Raw genomic sequence first — 27,448 nt, forward strand, 5'->3', positions numbered from 1 at the left:
GAGGTCTTTGTACCATTAAAACGTCCTGCAAGTTTCATAGCTTAAGACGTCCTCCCCATTATAAACGAATCATTTATTTAATCAAGCTCTAAATACAGCTCGTTCTGGATCCATGGTAAGAAGTGACGTCACGGTGCGAAGTGACGTACCAGCGTTTGCATGTGACCGCCTCCAGCACAAGACAACTACGCTTTAAGAGCAAGACAACTACGCTCATTTCGTATCATTGGACAGCGAGCCGAGTGGGTCTGTCTGTGTACAGGGAAATTACGATGCCACGCATGCTACGATGTGCTGTTCTTGGCTGTGGACAAACAACATCTTTGAATACGCTGCGAAAGATCCAGTCGTCAGGGAAAAATGGATGCACTTTATTATATTGCGGATGTCCCAGTCACGGTAGTGTTAATTTAAGCGTTTGTTCTATACATTTGAAGGATGACTGTTTTGAGAACAAATCCCAAAATGATGCTGGCTTTGCCAGAAAACTGTTGCTCAAAGATAAGTCCGTGCCGACTATTCTGGGCTCAACAACGACGACGCAAACTGTAAGTAATGTATTTAAAACTTTAAACTACTTTTTAAATACGCTGAATCCGCAAATGTGCTGGCTGGGGGCGTTAATAATGGATGCATAGGCACTGACGTTAGCCAATCATAACAGTGGGCGTTAACACTGAACTCTTAAAGGGGAAACACCCCCAAAACAGACTGTTTGAATCAGAGGATGAGAAACAGGGTGGGAAAAGGTCATAAATCACTACATTTTAAAAGTTTTTTGTAAAAAAAAAACTATAGTAATACTATAATTGCACCTAAGGGAACATAATAATAATAATAAAAAAAAAAACATGTCATGACCCCTTTAAATAAAAATTGAGAAAATGTTTAAAAACGTAAATAAAGTGTATAACAGGTTACAGGTACCTACAATATGATCATCTATTTGCACTAAATAGCATCTAGCACATCTAAAATGGCCTTTGCCAACTTTAAAGAAAAGTTTCCATGGGCAAGAAAATGGAATTTACACAATGCATTACACTGCAGTTATAATGCTATGAGAGTAATTTTTTTGTAAAGTTTTGTATTATTGAAACTAAAACCGCCAGTAGGTGGCGGCAAGTCAGGCTAAATTAATCATATTTGTTAAAATGGCTGATTCATTCAGGAACAGTGTGTTCCTCGGAGACCTACAACCGTAGGTTGTTATTTTCGTTGGCGAAATAGAGAAAAAAAACTTACATTGACCGATTGTAATTCACAATATTAAGTTATTGTGTATTGATCTGTATAAAATTAATATCACACGTAGAAAAAACAGCACTCTTGCTTGTGTGCTTAACTATACCCTTCAAATATTATATAAGACAAAAGGTCATGCTGGGGCATTGCCCCTATATCTGCCACTTTAGGTGCATTACTGCATTCTAATAGTGGTTTTGTTTGTTTTTTGCAAAGTGAGTGACATACTCGATAATGTCAGCTCGCAGCCTCACACATCATTACAGGTAGAGTGTGTGATTTTTAGCGGCATCTAGTGGTGAGATTTGCGAATTGCAAACAGTAAGTCACTTAAGGCCTATCCCTCTTTTTTCAAACTCGAAGGAGAAGCTACGATGGCCAACGTAACCAGCAGCACATTTCTCCCCACATAGCAAACTCTGTAGCACTGTTTGTACGCTGTCGGCTACGGTAGAAACATGACGTCACAATATGTCGACCTTCATATAAGGGGGGTGCCCGCGCTTTGTTCATTTGTTTTTAGTCTTTCCATTGCGTTTATAAATTTTTTCTTTTGCTTTCGGATTTGTGTTTTGTTTTGCACTTCTCGGCCACCATAGATTAGGGTACTCTTTATTTTCTCCTACATCATTATTATTATTATTATTATTATTATTTGGTCTTACTGTGAAGCTGAAATGAAACTAGTCTCTCATGAGGATGAGTAGCTGAATTTTTTAATAGTATTTAAACTACTGTTTCCCAGTGAACGGTGATAGAGGCTCTTTTACAGTAGGTGCTATTCTTTAAAGTGGTGGTTGATTATGATTTCACTTTTCTAACTTTAGTTAGTAATGTTGCTGTTTGAGCATAAACAACATCTGCAAAGTTACGATGCTCAAAGTTCAAAGCAAACGGAGATATTTTCCTTTACAGAAATGGCTTTTTAAGGACTACAACAAACAACTGATAGGGACTACAATGATCTTCTTCCTGATTTAGTGACATCACAACCTCTAAAATGTACATAAACCCCATCTAGGGTTGCCACCTTCAGTGTAATAAGGGAAAATGAAATCAAGTATACAAATCAAATCAAGTTAAACATGAAAAACAATAGGTACAGCCAACTACTTTTTTTTTTTTTTACCATTGTCAATGTCAAGGAGTGGGAAGAAGGAAAAAACGTATTTAATCCCACCCCCTATCCACAAATCAAAGCTTACAAATAATCGACCCGCGTTCCAAATATTCATACATCTATTTAAATAACTACTGTGAAATAATAAATTATACATTTCAGCAAAGTATAAAACAATAAAAAAGAAAAAAAGAAATAAATAAAGTAATAATAGCAACACAATGAAACTGAATATTATTACTAGCCCCAAAAATACTTGTTGATTATTCACCCTCTTCTTCATCCCTGTATCCTTTGAAGACCATGGGCCCTATCTTGCACCCAGCGCCATTGACTTTGAACACCGACGCATGTATCATTCCTATTTTGCACCCGCGCACAGCGGACTTTTCCCTCCACAGACACACGTCGGTAAATTAGGAAATGAACTTGCGCTCGCGGTTCAGCGCAAAGAGGAGCGTGTTCCCGGCGCAAAAGTTCCCTGGTGCTATTTTCCAGTTTTAGAAAGCAATTGCGCCACTGACCAGGAAAAAAAACAGTCTAAAGACAGCGGCGCGTTGCACGTTAGTCATGGTATTTTAAGGGCGCGTGCTTGGCTATAATGTAGCATGTTAACGCGCATTCACTTTGATTCTCTAATATAAACAGACACAGCAGTTTTCATTTTTGCAAATCATACATTATTACAAGGAAAAATATTATTAACACACGAGGGAAATCATTGTTGTGTCCGTGAAGATGTGAAAAAGATCTATCTAGATTTTTAAAAAATAATAATAATCTAGATTAGGCTATACATTTAGACATTATAAACCTGTTTAACCGAAGCTAATTTGGGTGGGTTTCTCCCATCATCCCCTTTGTCACTTCTCTGTGTTTTACGGTCCTGACGAGAACGTCGGCCTCCTCGGCTGTGAACCGCTCCTGGCGTGCGCCTGGCAAATCCGCCGTTATAATAGCAATCCGCCATGGAACAAGCGCGCCGGCTCTTAAAGGGAATGTGAGAGGACGCTCTGATTGGTTTATTTCACGTTACGCCCAAACCACACCTATGGCCCTGTCCCAAATGGCGCACTTGATGTGGACTTTTGGTCTCGTGGACTTGTATTGCGCGTGCTCGCTGAGTCTACGAGTCCCTAGGCTGTCCCATTCATCATGTTAACGCTCTGAAGTTTGTACCCTTGAAGCGGTCTTCCGCGAAGCCCGCATAGATGCAGGCTTCACGCACTTTAACTACCCAGGAATCCTTACGAATTTGCGAAAGGCCAATCAGACAACGAATGGGAGGAGCTTTCGCTCAAGTTAACATGGATGAGAAAAAAATATTTAAGTGTAAATATCATTATGGTTTTTATGACCTATGTGTACATTTTACCAGTTATTACCTACAGTTTATACAAACATTATGGTCATCAACCAGTGGTTGATATCTCAAACATAAATATAAATATATATTTATATTTTATAAACATAAATAGCTTGCTGAATAATAGGCTACGATCGCATTATGATTCATTAAATAAATAGAACCGAATATCAGGGCTTTACTGAGTCATATGTAAATGTAGAAATATAATATTAAAACAACAACCGGACAGTCTTCCTATTTCCGGCGTGACGATCGAGTCTGTCCCAAAAATACCTCTCAATGCGCCCTCGTGCACTCGCGCCAAGGGCCCTATAGGTCTGCACTACATGACATCACCAAAGTGTGGACTCTGAGGAAGTCCACAAGTCCAGAGTGTGCCATTTGGGACAGGGCCTATGAATAATGAAGCTACTTCAGACCAACCCCTTTTAGATTTGCGCCAGGCGCAAGAGTCGTTTATCCCGCCGGGAAAATAGCAACAGCGCCGGGATCCGCCCACAAAGTTACTTGCGTTTTGCGCTTTGATACTTGCGTTTCAGATCGTTAAAATAGGGCCCCATATCTTTATACCTGATTTTAACCTGATTTATGTTTGAACATTGCTTTAGTTCCTCATTGAGACTGTTCCATAGCCTTACTCCAGAGCTTGAAATGCAAAAACTTTTCCTGGTTGTCCAAATCCTGTTAGTTTTAAAGTGAATTTTAATATTTTTGACTGTAAGAATAATGAGTGAGTATGATCCATATACCCAACATTGTAAATAATTCGTATTGCTCTTTTTTGGTGAGAACAGTGAATGAACTTTAGTAATTGTGTCCCCAAATCTCAGCACAGTAAATTAAATATGGTAAAACTAGTGAACAGTACAACATATGGAGTGATTTTTGATCCAGAACCTTCTTTACTTTGTTTAATACTGCAATTGATCTTGATAGATTGGATTGTACATGATTAATGTCTGATTTCCAATTGATTCTGTCATCTGAAGTTACCCCAAGAAATTTATTTTCATAGACTATTAATTAGAACCCCATTGTATGTTCACCTGAATATTCATATTGCAATTCCCAAACAACATTATTTTAGTTTTATTTAAATTTAATGATAATTTATTTCTATCAAACCATGTTTATAATTTGTACATTTCTTTAGTGACATCCTTTACTAGTTGCTGTAAGTTTTCATCTAAACAAAATATATTTGTATCATCTGCAAATAAAACAATCTTCAACAACTTAGATTGTGAACTTATGTCATTAATATACAAAATAAACAGTTTTGGTCCTAACACTGACCCCTGGGGTACACCACAAGGAATGTCCAAACATACTGACCTGGAGCTTCCCAACTTCACAAACTGCTGTCTCTTACTTAAATAACTCCTCACCCAGTCTAATACTATCCCCCGATACCGTATCTTTCCAGTTTATTCATAAGAATATCATGGTTAATTGTCTCAAAAGCTTTTTTAAGATCAACAAATACCCCCATTAAATACTTTTAACGATCTAAAGCACCTGTAATTTCCTCAATTGATTCTATTATTGCCATAGATGTAGATCTATTTAATCTAAATCCATACTGACTGTCAGTGAGTAATTGATGTTTATCCAAGAATGTATCTAATCTGTTGTTAAAGACTTTTTCTAGGATTTTGGAAAATTGTGGAAGTAAAGAGACAGTTCTGAAGTTTGTGAAGTGGTGTTTGCTTCCATTTTTATACAGAGGTATGACTTTGGCTGTTTTCATTTTGTTTGGAAATTAACCTGTTTGAAAAAATAAATTACATATATAATGGTTTAGAGATCTCCTCAATTACTTTTTTCACTATAGTCATGTCAATGTCATTGTAATCGGTAGACTTTTTGTTCTTGCATTTGCTCACAATTTCCAATATTGAATTCTCATCCACTGGCCTGAGAAACATTGAACTTTGATTTATCTCTATTAATTTATTACAATGATCTACCGATGACCCAGGATCAGGGATTTTTCCAGCTAAGCCAGGTCCCACATTTACAAAGAATTGATAGAAACTGTTGGCCACTTCATCCATATTGTCATTTTCTATCTGTCTAGGACTATTTCTTATAATACTATTCATTGTATCCCATGTTCCTTTAATATTGGTTATATTATTATTTATTTTGTTCTTATAATACTCCTTCTTGCAGGCCCTTATAATTTGAGTTAACTTATTTTTATATTATTTTATTTGTTTTCTTTCTCTATGGTTCCCCATCTTATAAATTCCCTATACAGTGTGATTTTCTTTTTACATGCGTTCTGTATTCCCTTTGTGATCCATGGGCAATTTGTATATCTTAATTGTCTGCTATATTATTTTATTGGACAATTTTTGTCGTATACATACTTAAAAATGTCTAAGAATATGTCATATCCATTGTTAATGTCTTTTTCCTGATATATTATATCCCAGTTCTGTGCCAGAAGATCTTTTTTCAGTTTGATAATAGATTCCTCTGACCTCACTCTTCTAAATTCTGTTTTCTTGTCGGGCTTTTTAATCCTAAATTTGCAATCAGAAACTGTAAAAACTGGTAGATGGTCACTGATATCACTAATTTATAAACCGTTAACTCTGTTGTTCTCAATATTATTAGTAAAAATATAGTCAATTAGGGTGGCAAAATAAGATGTAATTCTACTTGGTCTGGTTATTATCGGAAATACTCATGCTATGCATTTATTAATAAATTAATCAGTAATTTTATGTTTACTAGGATTCAACAGGTCAATATTGAAATCCCCACATATAAAAATGTTTTTATTGCTTTTTTTGTAAACATACCCTCCATCCAGTCTTTGAATTGTTCTATAATCTAGCCTGGTATATACAATATATATATAAAACGTACTCGGTTACTAACCCAGTGTCGTGTATGGAGTTCGGGCCTAATGACTCTAAAGTCGTACTAAAGCCGAAACATGGGTATGTGCCTAAGTCCCTCTACACACCGTTCAGGGCTCAGGTTATCTCCCTGTCGGCTCTGCCGGCCTCCGAGGAAATGGATGACGCTAGCTTTCTTTGCCCGGTTAGGGCGTTAAGAGCTTACGTGTCCCGCTCCGCTGCTTTTAGGCAGACAGAGCAGCTCTTCGTTTCACTCAGCTGACGTTCCAAGGGACGAGCTGCGTCGAAACAGAGCCTGTCCAGATGGGTAGTGGATGCCATAGCGCTAACCTACGCATCAAAAGGACTGCAATGCCCGTTGGGCATCAGAACACATTCTACGAGGGGCATGGCCTCCTCGTGGGCTTGGTCTAGTGAAATCTGGTTGCAAGATATCTGTATGGCGGCAGGCTGGGCCTCCCCGTCTACATTTATAAGGTTTTATAACCTAGAGGTTCCTGCCTTGCAGGCCAGACTGCTCTCGGTCTAAAAGACACAATATGGTGTTTCTGCCCCGTTCTATTACGGCCCAGATTGACAAAATGTTTTAAGCATCACTCACTGACAGTTATGTCCTATGAGCTGTGTAATGACCCACCATATATATTTATATACATATATATGCTGTAAATGCCCTTCGGGCCACTAATTATAAAGGAATGATGCTATTCTAGCCTCTCTTTCCTGAAACTCTGTGTGAGTTTTTCTGATGATTATGCACTTGTGTGGCCCGGGCACGCGCACCCTTGGGTATCTGGTGTCTGATCTCAGCATGCACGGCGTTTTACACAGGGTTCCCGCAGCGTCTTCGACGCAGTACGAGAGAACTCTCGTAAGAGAACGTACTCGGTTACTGACGTAACCTCGGTTCTCTCTAAAAGAGGAACGAGTACTGCGTCTCTGTGCCGTGCCTGCATCCAGCTCTGGTTCGCTTCGGCGATGAAAATCGGAGTACGGCAGCTGTGCTCGGTTATTTATAAACCTAGGCCACGCCCATTCTGGCGGGACGTGACGTAGAGGGCGCGAAGCGTCCTCATTGGGTGAAGCGTCATAGAGGCCTCGCATAGGCTGCTGCTTTTGCCGCAGAGCAGCCAATAGGCACGCAAGCTGTTCCGCCTAAGGCTGTATGCTGCTGCAAAGTGTTTTACATTATTACAAAATTAAGGATTCCTTTTTTGGCTTCTATATCTTCAATCTTTCCCGCAGCGTCTTCGACGCAGTACGAGGGAACTCTCGTAAGAGAACTTATGATTTACATTTACATTTATTCATTTAGCAGACGCTTTTATCCAATGCGACTTACAAATTAGAGACAATAGAAGCAATTAAACTAGCAGTAGGACAACAGTATGTAAGTGCTATGACCCTTCACAGTACATTTCAACACATTTTTTTTTTTTTTAAAGTTTAGTTAGAATAGAGAAGAAAGTGTTAGTATTACTGGATCAAGTGTGGTCGAAAAAGATATGTCTTCAGCAGTTTCTTAAAGATGGCTACAGACTCAGCAGCTCTGGCTGAGTTAGGCAGATCATTCCACCAGCAGGGAACCGTCATGGTAAAGGTCTGAGAGAGAGATTTTGTGCCTATTTGAGATGGCACCACAAGACGCCGCTCGCTTGCAGAGTGCAAGTTTCTGGATGGAACATAAGTCTGAAGTAATGAGTTCAGGTACAAGGGAGCAGTGCCAGTGGTTGTTCTGTAGGCAAACGTCAGTGACTTGAATTTGATGCGAGCGGCAACCGGCAAGTGCAATTTTGTGAGGAGAGGAGTGACGTGTGCTCTCTTCGGCTCGTTGAAGACCACTCTAGCTGCAGGATTCGGGATCAGTTGCAGAGGTTTGACAGTGCAAGCTGGGAGACCAGCCAGGAGAGCATTACAATAGTCCAGTCTGGATAGAACAAGCGCCTGAACAAGGAGTTGTGTAGCATGCTCTGATAGGAAGGGCCTGATCCTTCTGATGTTGTACAAGGCAAATCTGCATGACCGGGCAGTGCTAGCAATGTGGTCTGTGAAATTCAATTGGTCATCAATTACAACTCCAAGGTTCCTGGCTGATCTTGATGGAGTTATGGATGACGAGCCTAGCTGAAAGGGGAAGTTGTGATTAAGTGCTGGGTTAGCCGGGATTACAAGTAGCTCTGTCTTCGCGAGGTTTAGTTGAAGGTGGTGGTCCTTCATCCAGCCAGAAATGTCTGTCAGGCAGGCTCAGATGCGAGCGGCTACCGTCGGATCATCAGGCTGGAATGAGAGGTAGAGTTGTGCGTCATCAGCGTAGCAGTGGTAGGAAAAGCCATGTTTCTGAATCACAGATCCTAGTGATGTCGTGTAGATTGGGAAGAGAAGTGGTCCAAGCACTGAGCCCTGAGGCACACCAGTGGCTAGATGTTTGGTCTTAGACACCTCACCTCACCCCTCCACGACACCCTAAAGGACCTACTCGAGAGATAACACTTGAACCACTGGAGTGCAGTTCCCAAGATCCCCTTCATCTTTAGGATTGACAGGAGGATCTGGTGGTTAACTATGTCAAAGGCAGCAGACAGATCCAGCAGGATGAGAACTGAGGACTTGGAAGATGCTCTTGCCAATCTCAGAGCTTCAATTACTGAGAGCAGAGCAGTCTCAGTTGAGTGTCCGCTTTTGAAGCCAGACTGATTGTTGTCCAAGAGGTTGTTCTGCGTAAGAAAGAGGAGATCTGGTTGAAAACAACTCGTTCAGGTGTTTTTGCGACGAATGGAAGAAGGGACACCGGTCTGTAATTCTCTAGATGTGCTGGATTTGGAGTGGGTTTCTTAAGCAGTGGGGTTACCCGAGCCTGCTTGAATGCTGTGGGAAATGTACCAGTGTGAAGAGAGAGGTACAATCAGATTGGTAATCTTTTTTTGTAATGCCTCTTTTATTTTGATTTCAGTTAACGACAACGTTTTTTTCAACCTAGTTTTCATTTTTTCATTCGAGTTACCGATTAGGCTATAACCTTGGTCTGTATTTGGTTGGTGTTGTGAACCTTTGCAGCGCATTTCTGTTTTTGGTTGTGTTGTGAGTATTTGGAGCACACATGTGTTCTAAAACTGATTAATAGGTTTTATTATATTTTTTAATTAAGAAAAAAAAAAAAGATTTACATTCTATTTTCTTTTTTTTTCTTCAGTTGCAGCGCGTTGAGCTCTCCACCGTACTGTAAGTACCTTAAAACAGTTCCCATATGAGCGATTTATAGATTATCATGACAAAATATGCTAATCAATGACTTGAAGATAGTTAACTCCACATCAGCTACATCAATGAATCAACTAACCATTCAGAAACATCCGATTCCATTCTACAAGTTGTCACTTCGTCTTGAGTATCTCCATCTTTGTAAGACTCCGGTTAGAACATAAAAGGCAGAATAGTTTCTGAGAGTTTGTGTCTGCGTTATCGGAGCTGCTAACACACACACACGAGCTCTTGAAGCTCCGCCCTCTGTGCTGGGTGCAGCAGCTCATTTGCATTTAAAAAGACACACACAAAATTACGATTTTTTTTGCTCACCCTCAAAAAGGTACAATTTTAACATGCTATTAAAAATGAGCTGTGGGGTAATTTGAGCTAAAACTTCACATACACACTCTGAAGACATCAAAGACTTATTTAAAATCTTTACACGATGGATCGGCGACAGGGAGTTTCACATTGCATGACTTTTCAAGAGGAAGAATCGGCGAAAACTCTGGTCCCCAAACTACGTAACCAAACACGCAAGAAGTGGTAAAAAAATAACGCAAGATAACGCGTACATGAGACCGGAATTGTTGTTAAACCATTCATTTCCAGAAGTAGGCTAATAACTGCTTATGTTTTAGAGGTATTTGCTCAAGATTGTTTTGAAAAACACTCACCTGGTTGGAGTGGAGGTGGAGGTGAATAAATGAATAAATCTGTGAGGAAACACAACAACAGATCATGAAAGATAAAGTGAAGCAGATCATATCTTTTCTCAATTGAATTATCAGATTTAATACACAGATATATAAACCTGTCACAGTATTTGATGAGGTTTTGCAGTGATCTATACTGTAGCAAACACACATTATTGTATAGAAAAGATTATAAGGGTTAAATATGTTCCTAAATGCCCAGCGGACCAACAGAAAGACTGTGGGGTGAATTTTCAGGAGCTATTGTTGTGTCATCATTACTTATTTCAATATAACTCTAATCAACTAATGGACAAAAGCAAAGTGATACAATATGAAAAATAGTTATATTGCTGACATGGTAGTAATGTGATAATAATAATTCATTACATTTATATAGCGCTTTTCTCAGCACTCAAAGCGCTTTACAGAAGGGGGGAATCTCCTCAACCACCACCAATGTGCAGCATCCACTTGGATGATGCGACGGCAGCCATATTGCGCCAGAACGCGCAGATGGGAGTTTTAGTTACTGAAACATGTTCTGAGGGCAGAAAGGAAAATGATTGGTTTACAGCTTCAACCAATGAAACTGAAGCAAAGGCGGGGTCAAGACGTTTGAACGTGCAGAGGGATATTATTAGTCGGACTCGCAACACACAAGAAAAACGCTTCGTGGGGAAAACGCATTTATTGCAAGGTAAGTGATTTTACCATATATTTTGTTAAAATTCAGCATCCTCTAACGTTTCTTAAGATAATCAGCGAACATTAAAATGCACAGAACTAATCATCGTCTAAATATGGTATTGTATGCGTTTTGATTCGACTGTTTACTCAGTCAACCGCAACATAGCTGCTTAGGACGTAACTGGTGTAAAATCTATGTGTAAAACATGCTTTTCCAATGCTATCTCGCTGTGTGTGAAATTGAAATGCGACAACAGAACTCGTTCAAATCTCCGAGAAATTTCAACGGTCAAACTGATACAACTCCCGTCCTCGCGCTGCTCTCAGGGCAGGAGTAACTCAATAGATTCAGATCGCTGTTATTTTAGTGCATTACGCGCTGGGTAACACTTTACAATAAGGTTCATTAGTTAACATTAGTTAACGTTAACTAATAATGAACTGCACTTATACAGCATTTATTCATCTTTGTTAATGTTAATTTCGACATTTACTAGCTAATACTTTATTAAAATCTTGTTAACATGAGTTAATGCACTGTGAACTAACATGAACTAACAATGAACAGCTTTATTCATATTAACTAACATTAACAAAGATTCATAAATACTGTAACAAATGTATTGTTCACGTTAGTTAATACATTAAATAATGTTTAATAAATGAACCTTATTGTAAAGTGTTACCACGCGCTGCTCTCAGGGCAGGAGTAACTCAGATCGCTGTTATTTTAGTGCATTACGCGCTGCTCTCAGGGCAGGAATACTCAATAGATTCAGATCGCTGTTATTTTAGTGCATTATGCGCTGCTCTCAGGGCAGGAATACTCAATATATTCAAATCGCTGTTATTTTAGTGCATTACGCGCTGCTCTCAGGGCAGGAATACTCAATATATTCAAATCGCTGTTATTTTAGTGCATTACGCGCTGCTCTCAGGGCAGGAATACTCAATAGATTCAGATCACTGTTATTTTAGTGTATTACGCGCTGCTCTCAGGGCAGGAGTACTCAATAGATTCAGATCGCTGTTATTTTAGTGCATTACGCGCTGCTCTCAGGGCAGGAATACTCAATAGATTCAGATCGCTGTTATTTTAGTGTATTATGCGCTGCTCTCAGGGCAGGAGTACTCAATAGATTCAGATCGCTGTTATTTTAGTGTATTATGCGCTGCTCTCAGGGCAGGGATACTCAATAGATTCAGATCGCTGTTATTTTAGTGCATTACGCGCTGCTCTCAGGGCAGGAATACTCAATAGATTCAGATCGCTGTTATTTTAGTGCATTACGCGCCGCTCTCAGGGCAGGAATACTCAATAGATTCAGATCGCTGTTATTTTAGTGTATTACGCGCTGCTCTCAGGGCAGGAATACTCAATAGATTCAGATCGCTGTTATTTTAGTGTATTATGCGCTGCTCTCAGGGCAGGAGTACTCAATAGATTCAGATCGCTGTTATTTTAGTGCATTACGCGCTGCTCTCAGGGCAGGAATACTCAATAGATTCAGATCGCTGTTATTTTAGTGCATTACGCGCTGCTCTCAGGGCAGGAATACTCAATAGATTCAGATCGCTGTTATTTTAGTGTATTACGCGCTGCTCTCAGGGCAGGAATACTCAATAGATTCAGATCGCTGTTATTTTAGTGTATTATGCACTACTCTCAGGGCAGGAATACTCAATAGATTCAGATCGCTGTTATTTTAGTGGATTACGCGCTGCTCTCAGGGCAGGAGTACTCAATAGATTCAGATCGTTGTTATTTTAGTGTATTACGCGCTGCTCTCAGGGCAGGAGTACTTAATAGATTCAGATCGCTGTTATTTTAGTGCATTACGCGCTGCTCTCAGGGCAGGAGTACTCAATAGATTCAGATCGTTGTTATTTTAGTGCATTACGCGCTGCTCTCAGGGCAGGAATAATCAATAGATTCAGATCGCTGTTATTTTAGTGCATTACGCGCTGCTCTCAGGGCAGGAGTACTCAATAGATTCAGATCGTTGTTATTTTAGTGCATTACGCGCCGCTCTCAGGGCAGGAATACTCAATAGATTCAGATCGCTGTTATTTTAGTGCATTACGCGCTGCTCTCAGGGCAGGAATACTCAATAGATTCAGATCGCTGTTATTTTAGTGCATTACGCGCTGCTCTCAGGGCAGGAATACTCAATAGATTCAGATCGCTGTTATTTTAATGTATTATGCGCTGCTCTCAGGGCAGGAATACCAAATAGATTCAGATCGCTGTTATTTTAGTGTATTACGCGCTGCTCCCAGGGCAGGAATACTCAATAGATTCAGATCGCTGTTATTTTAGTGTATTACGGGCTGCTCTCAGGGCAGGAATACTCAATAGATTCAGATCGCTGTTATTTTAATGTATTATGCGCTGCTCTCAGGGCAGGAGTACTCAATTCAGATCGCTGTTAATTTAATGTATTACGCGCTGCTCTCAGGGCAGGAATACTCAATAGATTCAGATCGCTGTTATTTTAGTGTATTACGGGCTGCTCTCAGGGCAGGAATACTAAATAGATTCAGATCGCTGTTATTTTAGTGTATTATGCGCTGCTCTCAGGGCAGGAGTACTCAATAGATTCAGATCGCTGTTATTTTAATGTATTATGTGCTGCTCTCAGGGCAGGAATACCAAATAGATTCAGATCGCTGTTATTTTAGTGTATTATGCGCTGCTCTCAGGGCAGGAATAATCAATAGATTCAGATCGCTGTTATTTTAGTGCATTACGCGCCGCTCTCAGGGCAGGAATACTCAATAGATTCAGATCGCTGTTATTTTAGTGCATTACGCGCTGCTCTCAGGGCAGGAATACTCAATAGATTCAGATCGCTGTTATTTTAGTGCATTACGCGCTGCTCTCAGGGCAGGAATACTCAATAGATTCAGATCGCTGTTATTTTAGTGGATTACGCGCTGCTCTCAGGGCAGGAATACTCAATAGATTCAGATCGCTGTTATTTTAGTGTATTATGCACTACTCTCAGGGCAGGAATACTCAATAGATTCAGATCGCTGTTATTTTAGTGTATTACGCGCTGCTCTCAGGGCAGGAGTACTCAATAGATTCAGATCGTTGTTATTTTAGTGTATTACGCGCTGCTCTCAGGGCAGGAGTACTTAATAGATTCAGATCGCTGTTATTTTAGTGCATTACGCGCTGCTCTCAGGGCAGGATAATTTCAATAGATTCAGATCGCTGTTAATTTAGTGTATTATGCGCTGCTCTCAGGGCAGGAGTACTCAATAGATTCAGATCGCTGTTATTTTAGTGCATTACGCGCTGCTCTCAGGGCAGGAATATTCAATAGATTCAGATCGCTGTTATTTTAGTGTATTATGCGCTGCTCTCAGGGCAGGAGTACTCAATAGATTCAGATCGTTGTTATTTTAGTGTATTACGCGCTGCTCTCAGGGCAGGAGTACTCAATAGATTCAGATCGTTGTTATTTTAGTGCATTACGCGCTGCTCTCAGGGCAGGAATATTCAATAGATTCAGATCGCTGTTAATTTAGTGCATTACGCGCTGCTCTCAGGGCAGGAATACTCAATAGATTCAGATCTCTGTTATTTTAGTGTATTATGCGCTGCTCTCAGGGCAGGAGTAACTCAATAGATTCAGATCGCTGTTATTTTAGTGTATTACGCGCTGCTCTCAGGGCAGGAATACTCAATAGATTCAGATCGCTGTTATTTTAGTGTATTACGCGCTGCTCTCAGGGCAGGAATACTCAATAGATTCAGATCTCTGTTATTTTAGTGTATTACGCGCTGCTCTCAGGGCAGGAATACTCAATAGATTCAGATCGCTGTTATTTTAGTGTATTACGCGCTGCTCTCAGGGCAGGAGTACTCAATTCAGATCGCTGTTAATTTAATGTATTACGCGCTGCTCTCAGGGCAGGAGTACTCAATAGATTCAGATCGCTGTTATTTTAGTGTATTACACGCTGATCTAACCGTTTAACTGATTTAACAGTATTAATCGGTCAAAATTTTGACTTTCGGTTAAACGGTCAATATGAGCATCCCTAGTTAGAGAGCACCCCTTCCAGACCGGCAAAATAAAGTGAAACTGGATTTGAAAACTCGCACTGCAGTGATGCCAGGACTTACTTTGATCATGAAATACAGTTCAGTGCAAGATGTGCAGCGCCAATCTATATTACATAACATTATACTGAGAACACGATTGTAATATAATTTTGTATTCTTTGAGCTTTAGTTTTTCAGCGCTGTTAAAGGAAGCTCGCTCACGTTACACATCAGACTCGCACGGTCAAGTTCATGTGCACATTCGCGTCCTTGCAGATGTAAGTTGCAAGATTACTTTTATGTTGTCTATATCCGATTAATCACAAATACAAGACGTGTTTAATTTAGTTTATTAACCAGCTAGCAAAAAACTGCAGTTTACCGACCGTACAGTCACTCAGCCTCAGTCTCAGCACCATTGCAGGATGGAAGATGGTTGTTTCTAGTTTTGGCTTTGAAAACGCACAGTGATGATGACTGTAATCACTTTCTATCATGCAAAATTAAATTAAGTGTAAGATGTAAGAAGAAATTAAGTGGACGTCAAAGATCTCAAAAATGAAGTTTATTACATCATAGCAGTGGCAAGGTACACAAAAGCACCTTGGGTTCACCGGCGTCAGAATGAACCCAGAACATCCAAATCTCAAACCTTTTATCCTAATACAGTTTACAACTCTTAATGTAAATTAAGTTGCTCTTATTGTGACAGCTATGGTCTGTATGTTAATGAAGTTGAGACACCCCCTTGTCTGAGAAGATTCTCTGTGTCCCACACCCATTCCCATTCTACAATTGATTACCATTTGTTCAGGATGTGATCAACCCAAATGGTCAACTCGTAATGTAAATGAAATCAGAACAGCAAATGGTTTAGGTGATACAATCTATCTGAAGTGATCACATCTTTGATCTTCTGTTAAAACAGAACAGTCAAATGTTTAAGGTGACAAGCTATTTGAAGTCCCTGTAATCAAGATGGTTGTTGGTTGCCCTCTGTGATACTATTTACATATTACTGAGATTGAATGTAATTGTCTCTATATGATAATTAAACTCTTTTAAGTGAAGGAACATTTTGATATAGCCTATATATATATATTGGAGTGGAAGTTGTTGGGAACAGACCATAATTTTTCATAAAGATGTGCAGCGCCAATATACACAAGATATTCAGCATTATAATGAGAACAGGATTGTGATAGTGTTGTAAATTCTCTGTGCTTTAGTTGCTCGTGTATCAGCGCGCTGTTAAGGGAATAGCACATCCAAAATTTCCCTATCAAACCACTGACTGTAAAAAACTAGTTCACATGGGTATTCGCGTCCTTTTGTTCATGTAAGTTGTAATGTTACATTTGTTATGTATCTAGAATATCTGATTATTAATCTCATAGGTTGTCGTAGAACGGGCTTCAGTTTACTAGGGATCATTTACTCTTTAGCTTTACCTCAAGCAGCTATTCCTTTTATATGTTTCTTTTTAGAAAACATTGATGCATCATAGTGTTATGTTTAATGTCATATTTTTATTTGTCAACATTAATTTTCGTAACAGTCTTACATGTAACATTTCCTAACATTTTCATGACGGACACGCCACGCCCCCCTGATTACTCGAGAGCTCGTTTTTGAGACCTGTTGATGATCGAAATGAGAAAATGACAAAAATGGCCATCCCTAATTGTTACATCAGTAGACCATTTCTTTTCTGTCTATTGACTTGTTGTTTTATCTCATTCTTCAGTTACCTGAATGAGCTGGCAGAAACTGGATGAATTAGAGGAGCTAACACTGAAGACGCCTCTGATGCTGCCCAGTCTATGATAACAAAAAGCCTGGATTCAAAGACGGAGAACGTTTGGTTCCACCTGATACAAGTGCACATTCTCACAGAGTTGAGTTTGTGATGCATAAATGTGATTGCAAAAGATCCTAATGTGGATCTATGTGCAAACACTTACATTTTCTCACTGAGTATTGCAGAGAAACAAGGAAATGTAATTTAAAGAGTGCTCAAGACCTGTTGACTGAAATGTGTGTACATCGGGGGTCTACGAATTTTCACACTTTTAGTACAGTGGGGGAAATTGTAATTATCTGATTGGTCAGTTTGAACATCTCACATTTGGGTTACAGTCACATGGTCAAAGAATGAATAAAAGAAGATTGTAACAGTTGCTCGGGGCCTTTTTATTCTCTTTCTTTGTATCTTACTCTCTACACTCTCTCCCTCTCTTTCAGGTAACTTTTTACATATATGCTGGGTACAATTAATGGTAGAAGTTATATCTATTTTGTAACTATTTTAAGTGTAACCTAACCATATATTGTCATTAAAACCTTTCAATTACAAATAATGTGCTAACTAGTTTTGATTTGGTATTGATTTTGAAGTGCTACCTATTGCAATACAATATCGTCACACTATAGCAACGCTTTCCCACATATTTAGCTATTGTATCTGCGCTTATTTCCATCTTTGGTATAAGTAGAAGTGGGTGGTAATAGACAAGAAATATACAGCTTTCTAATATCTTAATGATAATTAAGAGTAGCATCAGTGGTCCTGACAGAAACATTCATTCGGCAGTCCTACAGCCTGAACCCTAATCCACCCCTTAGAAAAGTATGGATTTTTTGAATGGAGAATGCATAGGAAGTTTTATCTTGCTGTTACTGTCTTTTCATTCAATGACTTGTGGAGATTCTTTGTATAAGAAAATGGAAGAACGAACGTTGATTGTAAATAATCAGTTCACAAATTATATTTTTTATTGAACGGTTTTAATATTAGTCCAATATTACAATTCAGGTATAATTATGACTTTCCTTTTTTATACTATTACAAAACATTTCCAGTGGATTAAAATGATAAAACAGCAACATATCACAAAAAATGCAGAGCAAAGATGTATCATTAAACTGCTGTACTTTTAACTAGTTCATATCATCATTCTTAGAGGTTTTTAGGTGCTTTAATTTTTTTTCTTTTAGACAGTAGTCGTTGAACTTGAATTTGCTTCCCATCAAACCAGACCCAAGGCCATGGGTCGCCTGGCCAAATGTCTGCCTGTTCCTCCTTAAATACCCGAAGTGTACGTCTTCCTGCAAATTAAATACATAAAGATTTTGGTTTCAATGTACACTGACAGTCATAAAAAAAACAACGTAAAATGTATTTCAACTGCAGGCTTCAGTTTTGAATATTGAACAATGAACATCCTCATTATCAAATATTTCCTGGACTACTTTCTTTTGTGGAGTAAACTTGGTGCCTGGAACATTTATGAAACCTTATTGTAAAGTGGTAGCAATGTAAACAAACAGAATTACTAGTAGAAACCTTAAGATCTTTAAGCTAAAAGACGTTTATAACGCCCTCAAAACCGACAATTTCTTTGACATGTGATACAACAAAATAGCACTTAGATCACAGTCTTATTGTTACATGTTTCACAAGTTAAGTGCACATTGAAGTAAGTTTGGTGCGCCTGGACAGCTAAAATAGACTAATTTACACTAATATACAGCTAAAATACACCCTGAGAGCAGCGCATAATACACTAAAATAACAGCGATCTGAATCTATTGAGTACTCCTGCCCTGAGAGCAGCGTGTAATACACTAAAATAACAGCGATCTGAATCTATTGAGTATTCCTGCCCTGAGAGCAGCGCGTAATACATTAAATTAACAGCGATCTGAATCTATTGAGTATTCCTGCCCTGAGAGCGGCGCGTAATGCACTAAAATAACAGCGATCTGAATCTATTGAGTATTCCTGCCCTGAGAGCAGCGCGTAATACACTAAAATAACAGCGATCTGAATCTATTGAGTATTCCTGCCCTGAGAGCGGCGCGTAATGCACTAAAATAACAGCGATCTGAATCTATTGAGTATTCCTGCCCTGAGAGCAGCGCGTAATCCACTAAAATAACAGCGATCTGAATCTATTGAGTATTCCTGCCCTGAGAGCAGCGCGTAATCCACTAAAATAACAGCGATCTGAATCTATTGAGTATTCCTGCCCTGAGAGCAGCGCATAATACACTAAAATAACAGCGATCTGAATCTATTGAGTATTCCTGCCCTAAGAGCAGCGCGTAATGCACTAAAATAACAGCGATCTGAATCTATTGAGTACTCCTGCCCTGAGAGCAGCGCATAATACACTAAAATAACAGCGATCTGAATCTATTGAGTATTCCTGTCCTGAGAGCAGCGCGTAATACACTAAAATAACAGCGATCTGAATCTATTGAGTATTCCTGCCCTGAGAGCGGCGCGTAATGCACTAAAATAACAGCGATCTGAATCTATTGAGTATTCCTGCCCTGAGAGCAGCGCGTAATACACTAAAATAACAGCGATCTGAATCTATTTAGTACTCCTGCCCTGAGAGCAGCGCATAATACACTAAAATAACAGCGATCTGAATCTATTTAGTACTCCTGCCCTGAGAGCAGCGCGTAATACACTAAAATAACAGCGATCTGAATCTATTTAGTACTCCTGCCCTGAGAGCAGCGCGTAATACACTAAAATAACAGCGATCTGAATCTATTGAGTATTCCTGCCCTGAGAGCAGCGCGTAATGCACTAAAATAACAGCGATCTGAATCTATTGAGTATTCCTGCCCTGAGAGCAGCGCGTAATGCACTAAAATAACAGCGATCTGAATCTATTGACTACTCCTGCCCTGAGAGCAGCGCGTAATGCACTAAAATAACAGCGATCTGAATCTATTGACTACTCCTGCCCTGAGAGCAGCGCGTAATGCACTAAAATAACAGCGATCTGAATCTATTGAGTATCCCTCTCCTGAGAGCAGCGCGTAATACACTAAAATAACAGCGATCTGAATCTATTGACTACTCCTGCCCTGAGAGCAGCGCGTAATACACTAAAATAACAGCGATCTGAATCTATTGACTACTCCTGCCCTGAGAGCAGCGCGTAATGCACTAAAATAACAGCGATCTGAATCTATTGAGTACTCCTGCCCTGAGAGCAGCGCGTAATGCACTAAAATAACAGCGATCTGAATCTATTGAGTATTCCTGCCCTGAGAGCAGCGCGTAATGCACTAAAATAACAGCGATCTGAATCTATTGAGTACTCCTGCCCTGAGAGCAGCGCGTAATACACTAAAATAACAGCGATCTGAATCTATTGAGTATTCCTGCCCTTAAAGCAGCGCGTAATGCACTAAAATAACAGCGATCTGAATCTATTGAGTACTCCTGCCCTGAGAGCAGCGCGTAATACACTAAAATAACAGCGATCTGAATCTATTGAGTACTCCTGCCCTGAGAGCAGCGCGTAATGCACTAAAATAACAACGATCTGAATCTATTGAGTACTCCTGCCCTGAGAGCAGCGCGTAATGCACTAAAATAACAGCGATCTGAATCTATTGAGTATTCCTGCCCTGAGAGCGGCGCGTAATGCACTAAAATAACAGCGATCTGAATCTATTGATTATTCCTGCCCTGAGAGCAGCGCGTAATGCACTAAAATAACAGCGATCTGAATCTATTGAGTATTCCTGCCCTGAGAGTAGTGCATAATACACTAAAATAACAGCGATCTGAATCTATTGAGTATTCCTGCCCTGAGAGCGGCGCGTAATGCACTAAAATAACAGCGATCTGAATCTATTGAGTATTCCTGCCCTGAGAGCAGCGCGTAATACACTAAAATAACAGCGATCTGAATCTATTTAGTATCCCTGCCCTGAGAGCAGCGCATAATACACTAAAATAACAGCGATCTGAATCTATTGAGTATTCCTGCCCTGAGAGCGGCGCGTAATGCACTAAAATAACAGCGATCTGAATCTATTGATTATTCCTGCCCTGAGAGCAGCGCGTAATGCACTAAAATAACAGCGATCTGAATCTATTGAGTATTCCTGCCCTGAGAGCGGCGCGTAATGCACTAAAATAACAGCGATCTGAATCTATTGATTATTCCTGCCCTGAGAGCAGCGCGTAATGCACTAAAATAACAACGATCTGAATCTATTGAGTATTCCTGCCCTGAGAGCAGCGCGTAATGCACTAAAATAACAGCGATCTGAATCTATTGAGTATTCCTGCCCTGAGAGCGGCGCGTAATGCACTAAAATAACAGCGATCTGAATCTATTGATTATTCCTGCCCTGAGAGCAGCGCGTAATGCACTAAAATAACAACGATCTGAATCTATTGAGTATTCCTGCCCTGAGAGTAGTGCATAATACACTAAAATAACAGCGATCTGAATCTATTGAGTATTCCTGCCCTGAGAGCAGCGCGTAATCCACTAAAATAACAGCGATCTGAATCTATTGAGTATTCCTGCCCTGAGAGCAGCGCGTAATGCACTAAAATAACAGCGATCTGAATCTATTGATTATTCCTGCCCTGAGAGCAGCGCGTAATGCACTAAAATAACAACGATCTGAATCTATTGAGTATTCCTGCCCTGAGAGTAGTGCATAATACACTAAAATAACAGCGATCTGAATCTATTGAGTATTCCTGCCCTGAGAGCAGCGCGTAATCCACTAAAATAACAGCGATCTGAATCTATTGAGTACTCCTGCCCTGAGAGCAGCGCGTAATGCACTAAAATAACAGCGATCAGAATCTATTGAGTACTCCTGCCCTGAGAGCAGCGCATAATACACTAAAATAACAGCGATCTGAATCTATTGAGTATTCCTGCCCTGAGAGCAGCGCGTAATACACTAAAATAACAGCGATCTGAATCTATTGAGTATTCCTGCCCTGAGAGCAGCGCGTAATACACTAAAATAACAACGATCTGAATCTATTGAGTATTCCTGCCCTGAGAGCAGCGCGTAATGCACTAAAATAACAGCGATCTGAATCTATTGAGTACTCCTGCCCTGAGAGCAGCGCGTAATGCACTAAAATAACAGCGATCTGAATCTATTAAGTACTCCTGCCCTGAGAGCAGCGCGTAATACACTAAAATAACAACGATCTGAATCTATTGAGTACTCCTGCCCTGAGAGCAGCGCGTAATACACTAAAATAACAGCGATCTGAATCTATTGAGTATTCCTGCCCTGAGAGTAGTGCATAATACACTAAAATAACAGCGATCTGAATCTATTGAGTATTCCTGCCCTGAGAGCAGCGCGTAATCCACTAAAATAACAGCGATCTGAATCTATTGAGTATTCCTGCCCTGAGAGCAGCGCGTAATGCACTAAAATAACAGCGATCAGAATCTATTGAGTACTCCTGCCCTGAGAGCAGCGTATAATACACTAAAATAACAGCGATCTGAATCTATTGAGTATTCCTGCCCTGAGAGCAGCGCGTAATACACTAAAATAACAGCGATCTGAATCTATTGAGTATTCCTGCCCTGAGAGCGGCGCGTAATGCACTAAAATAACAGCGATCTGAATCTATTGAGTATTCCTGCCCTGAGAGCAGCGCGTAATGCACTAAAATAACAGCGATCTGAATCTATTGAGTATTCCTGCCCTGAGAGCAGCGCGTAATGCACTAAAATAACAGCGATCTGAATCTATTGAGTATTCCTGCCCTGAGAGCAGCGCGTAATGCACTAAAATAACAGCGATCTGAATCTATTGAGTATTCCTGCCCTGAGAGCAGCGCGTAATGCACTAAAATAACAGCGATCTGAGTTACTCCTGCCCTGAGAGCAGCGCGTGGTAACACTTTACAATAAGGTTCATTTATTAAACATTATTTAATGTATTAACTAACGTGAACAATACATTTGTTACAGTATTTATGAATCTTTGTTAATGTTAGTTAATATGAATAAAGCTGTTCATTGTTAGTTCATGTTAGTTCACAGTGCATTAACTCATGTTAACAAGATTTTAATAAAGTATTAGCTAGTAAATGTCGAAATTAACATTAACAAAGATGAATAAATGCTGTATAAGTGCAGTTCATTATTAGTTAACGTTAACTAATGTTAACTAATGAACCTTATTGTAAAGTGTTACCCAGCGCGTAATGCACTAAAATAACAGCGATCTGAATCTATTGAGTTACTCCTGCCCTGAGAGCAGCGCGAGGACGGGAGTTGTATCAGTTTGACCGTTGAAATTTCTCGGAGATTTGAACGAGTTCTGTTGTCGCATTTCAATTTCACACACAGCGAGATAGCATTGGAAAAGCATGTTTTACACATAGATTTTACACCAGTAACGTCCTAAGCAGCTATGTTGCGGTTGACTGAGTAAACAGTCGAATCAAAACGCATACAATACCATATTTAGACGATGATTAGTTCTGTGCATTTTAATGTTCGCTGATTATCTTAAGAAACGTTAGAGGATGCTGAATTTTAACAAAATATATGGTAAAATCACTTACCTTGCAATAAATGCGTTTTCCCCACGAAGCGTTTTTCTTGTGTGTTGCGAGTCCGACTAATAATATCCCTCTGCACGTTCAAACGTCTTGACCCCGCCTTTGCTTCAGTTTCATTGGTTGAAGCTGTAAACCAATCATTTTCCTTTCTGCCCTCAGAACATGTTTCAGTAACTAAAACTCCCATCTGCCCAGAGCGCCCACCACACACCAGCTTACAGGTGGAGAGGAGACAGTGATAAAGCCAATCAGTATATATATATATATATATATATATATATATATATATATATATATATATATATATACCGTAATTTCCGGACTATAAGCCGCAACTTTTTTCCCACGCTTTGAACCTTGCGGCTTAAATAATGACGCGGCTAATATATGGATTTTTCCCGCTTTCAATTTTTTTTATTTTTTTTTAAACACATTCTATGACGTACTCAGTTTTTTTGGCGGCATGAAGCTTTCATTAGACCAATGAAATTGCCGTTAAGGTCAAACAACTTTTTTGTTTACTGTTTAGATTAATTCGAGCGCGCTCAAACTTCCCATCATTCTGATTACGGTAGTCATTTTGTCACCCTCATCATGGCAAAGACACGGAGAAATGCATATGATGCAGCTTTCAAGTTGAAGGCGATTGATCTGGCTGTTGGAAAAGGAAATAGAGCTGCTGCACGGGAGCTTGGTCTTAATGAGTCGATGATTAGACGTTGGAAAAAGCAGCGTGAGGAATTGACTCAGTGCAAAAAGACAACTAAAGCTTTCAGAGGGAAGAAAAGCAGATGGCCCGAACTAGAAAATGAGCTCGAAGACTGGGTCAACACACAGAGAGCAGACGGCCGAGGTGTTTCAACTGTGCAGATCCGACTAAAAGCCCAAACAATCGCCACCGCAATGAAGTTTGAGGATTTTAGAGGTGGACCATCGTGGTGTCTCAGATTTATGAGACGTAAAGGCCTGTCCATCAGGGTACGGACGAGTCTGTGTCAGCAGCTCCCTCCCGACTACGAGGAAAAAGTTTCAAACTTCCGCAAATTCACTGATGCAAAGATAGCGGAGCACTCCATTGGGCCGCACGACATCATAAATATGGATGAGGTTCCTCTGACGTTTGACCTGCCACTCACCCGAACTGTCAACAGGAAAGGCGAATCATCCGTCACGCTAAAAACAACTGGGCATGAAAAAACGAACTTCACCTGTGTTCTGAGCTGCACGGCATCGGGAGAAAAGCTTCCACCGATGGTGATTTTTAAACGCGTGACGATGCCAAAAGAAAAATTCCCGAGAGGAATTGTTGTGAAAGTCAACAAGAAAGGATGGATGACGGAAAGCCTAATGCATGAATGGCATATGGAGTGTTACGGCAAGCGACTGGGAGGATTCTTTCACAGGAACAAGGCATTGCTCGTTTTGGACAGCATGAGGGCCCACATAACAGATTCGGTGAAAGAAGCCATCAAGAGGACAAACTCAATTCCAGCTGTGATTCCCGGGGGCACAACAAAGTATTTGCAGCCACTCGACATCAGTGTAAATCGTGCATTTAAGGTGGCGCTCCGTGTTCAGTGGGAGGCTTGGATGACAAGTGGGGAGAAATCCTTCACTAAAACGGGACGCATGCGAAGAGCAACTTATGGTCAAGTCTGCCAGTGGGTCCTGACAGCGTGGAGCATTGTCAAAAAATCCACTATCATCAACGGGTTTCGAAAGGCTGGACTGCTGCGTGTTGAAGAGGGCTCAGCGGGGGATTTGCCTCCGGATGAAAGTGACGAGAGCGACAATGAGAACGATCCAATATCGGATGAAGCAATTCTGAGGCTATTCAACTCCGACACCGAAGGAGATGACTTCAATGGTTTCAGTGCACAGAAGGAGGAAGATAGTGAGTAGTGACCATGACTTTCTTGGTAGGCTAACGTTACTGTTTACTGGTAAAATTTTTTTACAAAAAAAGCCTTTCGTTAAAGCCTTTTTTTTTTTTTTTACAAGCCGTGTTTCGTTAAAGCCTATTTATTTTTGTTACAAGCCGTGTTTCGTTAAAGCCTATTTATTTTAGTTACAAGCAGTGTTTCGTTAAAGCCTGTGTAAAGATAATTTGTTTCACTGTACCGGTAGGCACCTGCGGCTTATAGACATGCGCGGCTTATTTATGTTCAAAATAATATTTTTTTTTAAATTCAGTGGGTGCGGCTTATATTCAGGTGCGCTCAATAGTCCGGAAATTACGGTATATATATATATATATATATATATATATGGGGATGATTAGGATGCCATGATGGACAGAGGCCACTGGGCAAATTTGGCCAGGATGCCGGGGTTACACCCCTACTCTTTCGAAAGACATCCTGGGATTTTTAATGACCACAGAGAGTCAGGACCTCGGTTTAACGTCTCATCCGAAGGACGGTGCTCTTTTGGCAGTATAGTGTCCCTGTCACTACACTGGGGCATTAGGACCCACACAGACCACAGGGTGAGAGCGCCCCCTGCTGGCCTCACTAACACCTCTACCAGCAGCAACCTGTTTTTTCCGTTTAGGTCTCCCATCCAGGTACTGACCAGGCTCAGCCCCGCTTAGCTTCAGTGGGCAACCAGTCTTGGGCTACAGGGTGATATGGCTACTGGCAATTGATAAGTGACTTTTATAATAATTAGCCTACTTCACATTCTCTCTTTCACTTCCAAATAATTTCAAGATTGCTGATATTGATTAGTAGAAACAATTTCAGCACCTGTTGCAATAGGATCAGGGCCACACTGAAACACTTTTTTTTTTTTTTTTACTACCCAATAAAATCGCAAAACCCCAAGTGTTAAATTAATAACACTAATGTTTTAATTGTTTTAATAATTAATTGTCTAATGTTTCAGCATGTTGGAAAATATCTCATTGGTGAAGTGCTCAGCACTCCACATGAGCTCATCCCTGACAATATATGATCAGTGTCCAAAGATGTCAAAATATGTCTTAGTAATTAGATCACAAATAGGCCTAATAAAGTCACTTTTATTATTGTGACTTTATTAATACGTAATCTTCTGTTATTAGGTAACAAGTATAGGTCTCTGCTGGAGAGTAATAGGAGTTATCAGATCAGTGGGCGTTTTCGACCGCATTACCTGATTTGAAGTAAGGGTAGAGGTTTAGGGGTGGGGTCGGGAAGGGCATCATTATCATTAGGCTTGTTTGAGATGAGCAAAATCTCCACAAAATCGATCACCGGTGATCAGCGCGAGATGCATGCCGGTTAGAAATGTGTCTGAGTGCGGTCCGCCTTGCTCTGATGTCATACTGACGTATGTCAAAAAACTCTCGCAACCGCAATGCGGATGTGTCGTCTACACAACCATGATGTATTGTTCTCAACTGTTTGATTTTAAAACTCTGATCTCATGTTTTTATGTGTATAAATGATGTATTAGTGTTCCCAAACTCTCAGACAGTGTGATCTATATATGGGTTATTTGATTGTCATATTTATAAAAAATATAAAACATGTCTGTTCAAGTAAAAATTATGGATAAACACATATTTGGTATGTAATTAAATAAGTACTTTGGGTGTTTTGTTCATTATATTTATTTTCATATAAAAGCAACAGAACTTAAATTACATCCAGTTTATTAGCAACACCGTGCACAAGCATGAATCCCGTGTATACCGTAATATCTGTCTTTGATCTCACAGGTGTCTGATCCACTGCGAGAAGAGAGATATGTCTCTGCATATGTATAAACACCCACCAGTATCAGTTTGAAAACGCCCA

The 27,448-nt window shown here is 40.0% G+C and overlaps 1 protein-coding gene across 1 annotated transcript in view; it reads right to left on the bottom strand.

The window, feature by feature from the left end:
* The window catches only part of LOC306991014 (uncharacterized protein), a 122,839-nt gene that overhangs the window by 41,495 nt on the left and 53,896 nt on the right, over positions 1 to 27,448 (bottom strand). The window contains exon 2 of the mRNA XM_079598434.1: positions 10,528 to 10,566. Within this exon, the coding sequence (XP_079454560.1) occupies positions 10,528 to 10,566 (39 nt within the window). The remainder of the gene's footprint in view (positions 1 to 10,527; positions 10,567 to 27,448) is intronic.

The sequence above is a fragment of the Phoxinus phoxinus genome (assembly GCF_949152265.1).
Source record: "Phoxinus phoxinus genome assembly, chromosome: 2".
NCBI lineage: Eukaryota > Metazoa > Chordata > Actinopteri > Cypriniformes > Leuciscidae > Phoxinus > Phoxinus phoxinus.